The sequence below is a fragment of the Neomonachus schauinslandi genome, chromosome 4 (assembly GCF_002201575.2).
Source record: "Neomonachus schauinslandi chromosome 4, ASM220157v2, whole genome shotgun sequence".
NCBI lineage: Eukaryota > Metazoa > Chordata > Mammalia > Carnivora > Phocidae > Neomonachus > Neomonachus schauinslandi.
In genome coordinates, this window is record NC_058406.1 from 89,378,256 (window position 1) to 89,390,884 (window position 12,629).

The window sequence follows — 12,629 nt, forward strand, 5'->3', positions numbered from 1 at the left end:
AATAGCCCAAGGAAAGTCATTCAGCTGTTTATCTCCTTATAAGCTAGTGGCTTATCTGATAGCACAGTGTAATAATTCCTTTAGGGTAAGGATCCTGATGTGTTCATTGCAGTACCCCAGCAGGGAATCGAGTTCTTAGAGCATCATATGTGCTCCATTTTCATTAATGATGCTTATAATGATGCTCCTCAGTGATCAAAGACTAAATTACATTGGCTATATTCAACAAAGAGCACAAACACGTTTGAAAAGATTCTCATCCACTGTTAACATTCAAATAAAGGTTAGAAGAATAAAAGAGGAAGATCCTCAGCTGTCCAGAAAAATTGATTATTGAGAACAACTTATTGAACAACCCCTGAGGGTTCCAGGAAACTGAAGTTTCAGGAAGTGCACACAATACTGTATTCCCTGATGGAGGGCCAAAGCATCCTGATCCACACTGCCTCCTGAGGCTATAGGCCAGGTGGAAAATGGTGATCTGTAAACTCACAACCAACTGCAGCTCCCTACAGAACTTTGCTCAGAACAGCAGCTTCCAGCTTAATGGAAATGTCTGTTAAACCCCTTAACAGGGGGCACCTGGCTGGCTCAGTTAAGTGTCTGCCTTCAGCTCAGGTCATGATCCCAGGGTTCTGGGATCAAGTCCCACGTCTTCTGGCTCCCCGCTTAGTGGGGAGTCTGCTTCTCCCTCTCCTTCTCCACCTGCTTGTGCTCTGTTTCTCTCTCTCGCAAATAAAATTTAAAAAAAAAAAAAAAAAAAAAACCCTTAACAGGATCTCCAGAATTGAGACAACTCTGAACAGGTCCACAGATTTGGCACTCATTACCCAGGATTATGGGAAAGTATGAAATAATTTACCTCACTTCTAAAATCATATAGTTCTCACCACTTACAAGCCCGTTCTATCTGGGGGACTGCTGACCAGCTGACTGAAAGCAGATAGGCTAGGCAAGGGATGCAGGATTTGGGGTGCAGAGGGACCCTGGTGAAACACTGACATGAAGAAGAGATGAATGTGTGTGCTCTAACTTTAATTATTCAATTTTATGAAGTCAGTTCCATTGTAAAAGGCTGCCAAGTAGTTGAGGCTCTAACATTCAGGATTAATGATAAAATAGGTCTTGGAGGGAACCCCTCCTCCCTTTTAAGTTGAAAGTGATTTTTTAATATTACAAAAAGAAAATAGATGTGCTGACTGGTGTTTAAGATCTTTCTGAGTGGAAACTTTCCGGCAGGACCACGAAACTACTATTCCTCTGAGCCGTGACTTCTGAGTTGACTCTAGGATGCACACAGCCTTCCAGAATTGCTGGGTTTTTGTTTTTGTAACCCCTCGAAGAGGCACCTCCAGGCAAGGCTACAGGAGCCAAGAGGTCACCACACCACCTGAGCAAGCCCTGAATGAAGGAAAGCACAATCTCTAGCGAAACTTCTTGTTTCCTGTCGCTGCTGAGAGAGGTTGGACTCCCTCCTTCTCACATAGCTTAAGAAGAGCTGTAAACACACCCTAGCTCGGCAGCTGGCCACAAGCTCGAGGGGCTTTCGGGGACAACCGCTGCATGGTGCTCCCTTTTCCTCCCTTTGACCAGTGGCATTCCTGTACAGATAACGGTACCGGAACGCCCTCCACTTCCTAGAGTCATCATTTATGTCACGGTTCCTCTTTCAAGAAAACATGGGGACGAAACGCAAAGCAAAAGAACAGACTAAAAGCAAAATCACCCCATCATCTCCGTTTATCCCTCACCATTGTTATTGTAAAAGAGCTGGATCAGATTCCTTTTGTTGCCCTACACACACACAAACGCACAAAAGTAGGTGAAGGGCACCCTAAGACAGTTTTAGTTTTTTTGTTTTTTTCCCGCCTCACAGAAAGCCTTTACGAAACCCTCATACCATCTCCGGACGCAGGACTTCAACATTCTGCTAAAGACCTAAACCACCTAAACCATTTCAAGCCAAGGTATGAAAAGCCGAAGCGGTCCCCAAAGCAGAAGGCTGGGAGGCAGGGCAAGCTGAGCGCACCTAGATGTTTGCATTTACACAAAGAAATTAGCCGGATGATTAATGGGAGATGCCGGCTGGAGACGGAGGCGCCCGCGCCGGCTCCCTTACCTGGGACATCTGCGGCCTCAGGTTGATCTCCTTCAGGTTGATGGAGTGCGCCCGGAGATTGTTGAGTAGCTGGCAGAGCAGGACTCCATCGCGGAGGGTCTGCGCCAGGTCGAACACCTGCGCCGAGTCCCAGGTCACCCGGTGGTTGGCGGGCAGCACCTTGCAGTGGATGAGCCACTGCGCGCACTGCTTCCACGGCTCCATGCCCGACGGCTCCGGGACGCGGCCCGGCCGGGAAAGGCGGCGAGGATGCGGCTGCCGCCGCCGCGGTTCCTCCACGCCCCGCCGACGCCAGCCGCGGCCGGCCCCTGCCCTGCTGGGGTGCGGGGGAGCGGGCGCCGCGGCCGGCGGTTCGGGGGCTCCGCGCGGGGCTCGGGTCCTGTCCCGGCCCGGCTCCTCCTCCTCCGCCGCCCGGCCGCCGCTGCAGCGAGTCCCGCGCGCTCTCCGTGCGCCCCGGCCGGCTCGGCGGCGGCGGCGCACAGGCTTCCGACTCGCGAGCCCGGCGCCCGGCGACTGAGCATGCCCAGCGCGCCGGCCGGTCTCGCTGCCGTCTGCGAGTCCCCAGAGGCGCGGTGGGAAAGCGCCGCCGCCCCGGCCTGGGGTCGGTGCCCGGGGCGGGGGAGCCTAGCGCCCCCGCCCACCTCGAGCCCGCGGGTTTGCGGAGGGTCCACCGCCCCCACCCCACCGCGGGCGTCTGGGGATTTTTCCCTCAGGACGGTCTCCGCTTTGGGGAAAGTGGGGCTGAACGCTGTAATACAGAGGGGCTCCTACTGGGACCCCCCCACACCCCGATGGCGACTGCAATTTCTTAAAGGGTCCGAGGGGGAGCGAAAGATTCATTGGGGCACCAGGACTCCCTGAAGAAATGAAAAAAGGGCCCAGAGCATCTTGAGAACGCCGTGCTGAAACTTTTAGAGATCGTCACCCCTCACCCCTTCCCGTTCTAGCCCCTAAATTCTCTTCCTGCAGATAATTCCTGTCTCCAAGTTAGTTGCTGGTAAGAATGTTCTGGCACCTTAAAAGTGTGTGTGGAGACGCCTGCGGAAACCTACCCCTAACCCCCAGCCTATTTCGACGCCAGGTGTTTTTCACTTAGAGACGGTTTCCCTCTCAGCCCGATAACTGTTCATCGCCGCCGCAGTCCTGACGCTCTTCATCCGCACTGAAAGCAGCGGGGGGGGGGGGAATAGGCCGGCGAGACGCCCTCGGAGCGCAGGCGGCCACCCGCGCATGCGCCGGTGACCCGGGACCAGGTTGGAGAGCAATTAGCGTCGGTCCTCAGCTGCGCGGGTCGGGCCCAGCTCTGGGACCCTTAGAGAAGTTGGAACATAACCCCAGATCTCAGAGCTGACTGAAGCAGCGCATTAACATTTCCTACAACCTCTGGGGACTCCAGATTGGGCCGCTTTTACTCCCACTGCCTCTCAAAACCAAAAACAATGTTTAAACTATTCATGGCAAGATACTACCACATTGAACTCCTAATGTTCTGTATAAGTGTGATCGTGGCTCGCCCTTTCCAGATGTATCCTTTTAAATTTTGAAAATAAAAAGTGGAGTTTTAGATTTTTTTATTACACTTCCGTAGCTCAAATTTTCTATTACGAACCATATTTTTGAGAAAGGGGGAAAAAATTTTTTTAAGTATACCTCATCTATTAAGGACAGGGACTGTGCCTTTTTCCATTAGTCTGTGAAAATCGGAGCACACGGTGTACGCTGAGCGTTAAACAATCAGCCGGAGGATTTCCTTTCCTCACATGCATCCTTCCCCAGCAATTTCCCCTTGTGTTCAATCCAGATTACAAGAATTGCACCATGTTTCCTAAACTTTGGCAAATAAATCATACTAAACTTTACATATTTTTAGAAACAAAATCCAACACATCTGAATCACCAGGTAATACATGATGCTGCATGAAGAGAAATTAAATTGGAAAAGAAATTGCATTTTAAAAAACATAACTAGAAGTATAAATTCCATTTCAGGTAGCATTAGATCATCCTTGGGTTTTGTAGAACATTTCCAAAACCCAGGTAACATACACTATACCAGGAGGCAGAGCTGGGTTTAGGGCTTGAGCTTGGCTAGTTTCTAGCAACATGACCTTGAGAAAATTGCATAACGCAATTAACCTTCAGTTTCCACATATGTAAAATGGGAAAAATAATCCGTCATAGTGTTGTCGTCAGGATCAAATGATACAATACCTTGCTTTTCAAAATGCCGTCTGTGAACCAGCAGCACCACCCAAGAACTTGTTAGAAGTGTAGACTCTCAAGCTCTGCCCCCAGACTGAATGAATCAGTCTACCTTTTAACAAGATCCCCAGGTGACACGTATTTATGCTAGTCTGAGAAGCACTGATATGATGCATAAAACGTGGTGCCTAACAGTTAAGAGCTCCATAACATTAACCAATAGCTTTTGGTTCACAAAAAGGCAGCAGTGACCAAACAAATTCTTTTTATTTTTTTTTACAATCCATATATATTGTAATATATATACTATTACTTCAAAACATAATACTTCTCAAATACAGTGAAATAGAGAGCGGAGAGAAGGTCAAGAGGAAAAGCTATGGAAGGCCTAGAAGGGGGCTGGTAGAAGTGCAAGGTTCTTCAAGTAAACAAGGAGCTAAGGGGCAAAATGTGAGTCATGTGGAACTCATTAAAGTGTCAGAAATTGGGCAACAACAAAAATGGGCTTTTTTGAGCTGTCAGCAGAAGTTGTTTTCTTTTAAAATCTTACTACCTAGTGACAATGACCAGCTAGGTGATAAGGACCAAATTCTGTCAGTGGCAACGCCTTGCTAGTGCTCAGCGTGTTCCCATGAAGGCCATTCTTGCACGGGGGACTTGGGATTTAGGACTCAGTGGACCCACTGCCCTGAGACCTGTATTAGCTCCTGAGGCACACCCGCACTTTGCCTCTTACCCAATGCCAGGCCCTCTATTGGGCGCTTGACAAACATTAACTGCGAGGTAGAAGATGTTCGCCTTTCCTAACGGATGAAGAAATAATTTCAAAGGCAGTAAGCACCCCCTTCTTCTGGGTTACGAAGCTCTCACAACAGGGTGTGAGTGTGATTGGTCTCCACATCTGTGCTGTTTTTATGCAAAGCTGCTCCCCATTATAATAATTACCTTTGCGAGTTTAATTACTGGTTTAAATCTCTCCCCGCTAGACTGAAACACCTTGAAGGCAAGGATGGTAACTTACTCATCTTCAAATTCCCAGAACCAACCTTGGTTATTGGCACACCATAAGCATTCAATAAATATTAGTTGAGTAAGTGAGTAATGAATGAACAAATGAGCTATGTTGCCTCTTCCTATTCTCTCTGCCCTCTCTTCCTGGTAGTGAAAAGATCAGGAAGCACTTACGGTGTTACTGTCAGGCCACATGAGGAGAAGGGCTGCTCCTTCCTGTGTGTCTTGTGAGCCTTTCGGGGCTCTCCAGCGTATCAGGCACCCTCACTTCTCCCTTGCACTGCTCTGCAGTTTGGAGCTTTGCCTCAGCCCTATGTAGGATAACAATGGGAAACAGTATGGGTGGTATCTGAGCTTCAGGAAACAGGAAAGACAAGAAAGCAGTAGATGATGGGTATCACACACTAGGTCTCTTTCCATGTTCAAAATTACACCATAATCAGAAAATAAGGATTCAAGAAATCACTAGGTTATGCCTCAGTCCTAATGTACCAAAGGACATTAGGAGATGAAAGCCACATAAATTCATTTCTTGCTATACAATCTGTGCCATCACTCAATCCTCACCAGTTTTTTTCTTTTTATTATTTCAACTGTTAAGGTTACAAAAGCACTAATATCTATCTACCACCAAGAAATTCAGAAACCCAAATTTCTTATTCTGTATTTATTTATTTTATGTCACAGAGGTGAATCACTGATGCTATAAAGCATATCAAAGATAAATCTATTCATGAAAGCATTACAAACACAAAAACATAAATATTGTGGACTGCAAACTGAAATCCAGGCTCTCCGTTAGGTTAATTTTCTTCAACTACAATCAAATGTAGTTTGGTTTCACAACCATTAGGGATACAGGCTTTAAGTTTCCAGTAATTTGATACTGTTTTAAAAATAAATACCAGAGAAACACTGTAAAAGATAGGATGGGTTAGAGAGGGATTTCTATAGCAATATTCTTTCAATAGATGTGAACATTATTTATTCAAATCAGTGTGAATCACTGTGAATTTAAATATTTTTAGGTATAACTGAGCAAGATCTCATTAGGACCACAGGCTTTTCTTTTCTCTTCTGACATGTTTAAGCCCTGATAAAAATAATAACAACAACAGCAATGATGATGATGATGGCCCTTATTCAAATTACCACTTAGCATCTAACAAAAGAAATTTACTTGCGATAATTTATGACACAAACAGCCTCCATAGTAGCAGCCTAAAAAGGAGCATAAGAACATGACCCGAAGTCTATGTGTTACAAGGGATGGGCTAATAAAATACTAATTAGCTAACTAATGTCCAAATAAATGAAAAGATAAGTGTTCCTACTCTCTCTCCGCTGTGGATACACACACACACACACACAATGAAGCTCCAAAGGTTTAATTCACCAAATTAACCGTACCTCAGCTGGATCTTCTGAGAGTCTGGTTCACATTAAACATGCTGCAGCCCTCAGGCCCTGGTTAGTCATTAGTCTGCTCTCAAACATTAGCAGTAATACATGTACACATTAAGTTTTAAATATGACTGAGAAGGTTGGACTTGCAGGGAAAAGCTAAATAGCTAAATAACTGTGTATTCCTGTAAGCAGCTAAGGGCCTTGATCTAATTTGAGGAACATTTCTATTTTATTTGCATGTTGATATAAATAAATTGTCAAAGAGAGAGCTCTTCATACTGAGATGGTGAATATTAAAATCCAATGTGGGAAGTATGTGGTGTCCCTGTTTCCACAAAATCCTATGCATATCATAATCTTAATACTGATTTCCTTGTAGAATTATTATCTCCTGAAATGTCTGGCATCACAACTACCACCACCTTCCTTCAACTCCACCCTGCCCCTCCCGTGAGCTCCTTGGGAACAGGGACTATATCTAATTCATGTCATATCTCCAATGCCTACCACCTAGTAGGGGATGGACAGATGCACAAATGCATGGGTGGGTGGATGGGCATGTGGATGGATAAATAAAATGAATAGGATGTAAACCACATGATTATAGTAATTCTGAGAAGGGAGAACAACAAGGCTAAAGTTCCATTTACTATTTCTACGTGTCACCCAGATGTATTCGAGCCACCAACAATATCCTTGGGAAAATAATACTGCTGGACTGATTGGCTTTACCCACATGAAGAGACTCCAGGAGTACTAGAGAGTGCCCCTGTTCCCCCATCCCAAAACAAACAAAAAACCTATTTCATTTATTTTTGCTTGAATGTCTTTTGACAACTAAAACCCATTATCACACCATTAGGAACTACCTGAGAGAGCTAACATATTTGGTTATGCCTGAGATCAGATCACAGCTACTATTTATTGAGTTCTTATGAGCACTGACAGCTAGCTATTGAAGTACGTGCTTTCTGTGCTTTGTTTTATTTGGTTCTCATAATCTCTCTAAGGTATGTACTATTATTTCCCTCATTTTATAGATGAAGAAACGAAGGCTCAGAAAGCTCAACTCTCTTGCCTAAATTCAAGCAGCAAGTAAGTGGCAGAACCCACATGGGAGCCCCAACACTGTGATGCCAAGATCCACACATATCACAATGATGCCACTCTGCCGCCCTGGAGATAGAAAATACAGAGAGATTCCCAAGAGCAGACTCCAAAAAGATGGCTTTATACATAGCCAAGTTTGAATCCTCCACACCTATGCAAACTTAGTCATTAAGAACAGTTTCAGTATCTACATAAATGAAATTCCCCTCTATTGCTATTCAAATATCAGGAAAAGAATCGAAATCTGCTTGGTAATGTGAAGTTGTTTTAATTCTTTATTTGTATTTTATAAATATTCCAATTTTAAATGTTTTTTAAAGTTTCTTAAGTATTCCATTTATTCTTTTCGGAGGTTGGGCTTTTGTTTTATTGTGCTGTGTTATGTTCCAGAGTGACATGGGGTTTTGAAGTACTGTGCTTTAGAAAAGTTGTGGGTATCTTTTTTGATCATCAGACTCATTATGACAACGCAGGAGTGATTTAACAAAAAGGCTCGCCAGCTTTTTGGGGAATTCACGTGAGAATGCCAAAAAGCACCAAAATGGAAATCTAATGTGCCTTGTTAATCTCACACATGTGCACCCAGACAGACGTTCTCACATTTATGTATTTTTGCAGAATGTTTACACTCTATTTTGCGATCTTGGCATTAGATTACCTATAATATCATAAACTGGTTTTTACTGCACACACAAACAGAAAGGGAGACTCAGTAGAAGAACATCATGTATCTGGCCAGAATGAAAACACAATAACCATTCTGTTTCAAACTGTTTGGTTCGTTGCTGGCTACAACTTTGAAGTTGCTCTTACAGAAATTTCCTAGATTTAGGAAATAACTCTGTGTTCTTCCCTCTTTGATTTCTCTCTTCTCTGACATTTCTCAGAAACTAAAATTTGGGACTGTTTAGATCAGAATATAGCCTTAGGGTGTAAGAAGGAAAGGGGTAGGTCTAAGGAGGATTGCTCCGAAAGAACAATAATTCAGATTATTTTAAAGAGAGAAGGGGATGAAATGGTAGACCTGAAAAAAAAAAAAAAACCAGGATAACTATTCTTATATGTTTTAAATGTCAGTATATATAGGAAGAACAATTATTCTAAAAAATGAAAAATTATTGTCCATTACCAAAAAAACCTGGCAATGTATCAAATCTGATTCACCTACCTCATTTAACAAGTATTTAGCACTTTCTAAGTGTAAAACAGTCTTCTGAAGTTTATGTGGAGTTACAGAGTAAAAGTAAAACAGGGTTCCTTCCATACTAAATCTCTGCGAAAATTTATTTACCATTATAAGACGAGGATCTGAAAGATGGCACAAAGATCCCAGGTGTTTCTATGTGGTGGTGCTTTTTGTTGTTGTTGTTTGGTTTTTAAAAGACTTTTATTTATTTATTTGTCAGAGAGAGAGAGCTCCCAAGCAGGGGTGAGGGGCAGAGGGAGAGGGAGAAGCAGATTCCCCGCTGATCAAGAAGCCCGATGCGGGGCTCGATCCCAGGACTCTGGGATCATGACCTGAGCCGAAGGCAGACGCTTAACCGACTGAGCCACCCAGGTGTCTGATGTTTTTATATTTTATGTTAACTGCTTACAAGAGTTGATACTACATTAAACTTACAAACAGGTACAAAGCTGGAAGGACTGCTAGATAGGCAGAACACAGAAGACTTTTTCTTGAGGTCTGCCCTAGGCCTAGAAGAGCAGCCAGCTACATGAAGTCTATTCTCTTCTAGAATCCTGGTATCTCCACATTCATGGCCCCTTCCCCCCTCTACTTAATCACTGTAAGTGCCAGGGACAGGAATAACTCCAGCAGTGTCCCCAGGCCCCCCCAAAGTTAACACTGATGCAACTTAATAAAGCAGGAAGAGTTGAAGGCATTAATTAGAAACTCCACAATGTTGAACATCCTGACTCACTCCGCCCTCCAATGTCAGCAGGAATCTCCCAGGCGGCCCTGCTTCTGCACTGAGTCGTTCCGCGAGTTCTCACAAAATAATGGGAGAGGAGCTGCCGCAGGCTGCTGGGGAAGACAGGTGATCAATACTAGCAGAAGGGCTCTGGGCTCCCAGCCTGTCTCCATCCCACTGCTGGGGAATTGGGTTACTTGAATCAAAGCGAATGAGATTTGGCTGCTGGCTGTCCATCAGTACCTTTCATTTTGATCTGTCTCTTATTTGAAAGTGCCAGGGAGGAGGGGGCCACAGGCTGAAATCTCTCTTTACAGCTGCTTTGCTGTGATCTGTGTGTAGGTGGTAGAAACTGTGGCCCTACACCTCCATGGAAGCTACCGGTTTAATTTTTAGTAAAACTGAAAAGGAGGAGGATGCTGCCAGCCCAAAGCCAGTGGGTCTCAGGCATTGGAAAGAGGATCATCAGTAAAGTCACTCCTACATTTGGTTTGGACATTCTGTACCAGATCTCTGCCTAATAATTGCCTTTCTCGTGCTTATTACATCTCTCACATTCAGAGACTAAAAGCTCAACTGTTCTTTAATAATGTCTTGTGGAATATATATGAAGGTGGCCAGTTTCATTATAGATGTAAAAGTATTTCTCGTCTCTAAAGAGCCAGAAACTAGTATCAGTGAAGAAATTCTCATATTTCTTTTAAATAATAAATATTATTTATTATTATATTCTTTTAAATAATAATCTAATTATTTTTGAAGTTGGCTTTAACTACCCTTTTCCACTTCTTTCAAAGGTATGGGTAACGTTTTGTTATTTGGGGAAACTGACCCAAACGAGATATGGGTTTAAAGATATTCTTTGTTTCTAATCTGTCTTTCCCCTCTAGATTTTCTACCCAAAAGTTCTCCACAATGTTCTCATACTCTGCTAATAAAATGGGGAAAATCCAAGCCTTGAATTTCACTTTTCAAAGGATCGTTCAAGAATGAGCTAAGCAATGGTCAATTTGCAGCAGGATTAAAAACCAAATTGCCATCTCATTCCAGTTACATACTGTGGCAAATGAGAGCAGCTGTTAAAAAAATGTTGCCAGTGGACCCAGTTCCTACAACAGCCATGCAAGCCTTGCTATGCTCCATGGCCACAAAATGTGGCTCTAATCTAAGCCAGATCCATAGCCAATGTATATGATGAATGGGTAGGGGGGTTCAGCAAGGGTGGAGCACATCCCTTTGCCCATATTAAACTCCTGCAAGCCCAGGTAAAGGGCTGCCTCCTCGGGAAAGCTTTCCCTGATAATGAGTGATAATCTCATCCTTGCCTGACCACCACCACTCAACCTATCCCCACCAGTATCATTTCTACCTCATCTTATGGTTATTTTTGTTGGTCTTAAGAGCAATCCTTAAGGAAACAGTGTCTGGTTCATCTAGAAATTCCCAAGAACTCACTGAATATTTATTGATGAATGAGTGTTCTCAGACCTATCACTATAGACATGCTATCTCTAGTCTTTTTTTTTTAAGATTTTATTTATTTATCTGAGAGAGAGAGTATGAGCAGGGCAGGGAGGGGCAGAAGGAGAGGGAGAAGCAGGCTCCCCACTGAGCAGAGAGGCTAATGCGGGACTCCATCCCAGAACCATGGGATCATGACCTGAGCTGAAGGCAGACACTTAACCAACTGAGCCACCCAGGTGCCCTGGCTATCTCTAGTCTTAAGCCATAAAAAGTTTTCATATTACTTCCAGCATTCATGTGCATATTTAACTTTCTGTTGCCTAGATTTACCTTATTGAAAGTTTTCTCTAAAAGTTTTGAGAAGAGTGTAAGAAGCAGCCTAGAAGGGGTAAAAAGTGTGGGTGCAGGGTGGTAGTGGTAGCTGGGGACCAATACAACTCAAAAACGGTATGATCCATCCAATTTAAAAGCAAAAACATTCCTGGGGCGCCTGGGTGGCTCAGTCAGTTGATCGTCTGACTCTTGATTTCAGCTCAGGTCATTATCTCAGAGTCATGAGATTGAGCCCTATGCAGGGCTCTGTGCTGAGCGTGGAGCCTGCTTAAGATTCTCTCCCCGTCTCCCTCTGCCCCTCCCCTGCTTATGTGTGCGCACTCTCTCTCTCTCTCTAAAAACAAAAACTAAAACAAAAGACATTTCAAAAGTGCTGAAGAAGACAAAGTATCTAGTGCAACTGTAGTGTTAAATGCTATCTATTTAGTATTAATAAGCAATTGCTATGAGCAAATAAAACAAAACAAAAATATGTTTAATAGAAGTCTCAGAATTCTTTTTCAATAATCCTAAATCATACTTCACTTATAGGAGGTGTGTAGTCTGTTTGTTTTTCAGAGGGCTTTTCTCTACAAGGTCTGAACTACACATGGTTTGTGTGAGAGAGATAAGTCCTTCCAGCTGTTGAAAATTAGCTTAGTCACCAGTCTAGTGAGAACATCATGAAATGCCCTGCTTATTGGCAATTTGTTATCTCTGAGCTCTTCAAATTAAATACGGTTGCAGTTCATTCCAAGAAGGGGTCAAATCACTTAGCAGGGCACGAAAAAGAGAGAATGTGTCAGTACTACTCTTAATCACATTCTTTCACTTCTTTTATTCTTTTTCATTCTTGGCTTTGGTTGTCTAAATTCATCTTCTGGGTTATAAGTGGTCATTGACCATTTATGAGAGCAGGGTCCTTCCTAAAGGGTCCAGGATTATGTTATTTTCAATATATGTTGGGCTTCAGATTATGAGCCAGGAACTGAACTTTAGCTTTTACACAGCTTGTTTTGCTTACAATAGATCCGTGGAGTAGATATTGTGTCCCAATTGTACAGGATAGAAAAAAAGGTTCAGAGAGGTAG

At 43.6% G+C, this 12,629-nt stretch overlaps 1 protein-coding gene across 1 annotated transcript in view; it reads right to left on the reverse strand.

Moving 5' to 3' along the window:
* Positions 1-2,349, reverse strand: part of VAV3 (vav guanine nucleotide exchange factor 3) — a 352,065-nt gene extending 349,716 nt beyond the window's left edge. The window contains exon 1 of the mRNA XM_021690322.1: positions 2,120-2,349. Within this exon, the coding sequence (XP_021545997.1) occupies positions 2,120-2,323 (204 nt within the window). The 5' untranslated portion in view covers positions 2,324-2,349. The remainder of the gene's footprint in view (positions 1-2,119) is intronic.
* Positions 2,350-12,629: the final 10,280 nt, after the last annotated feature.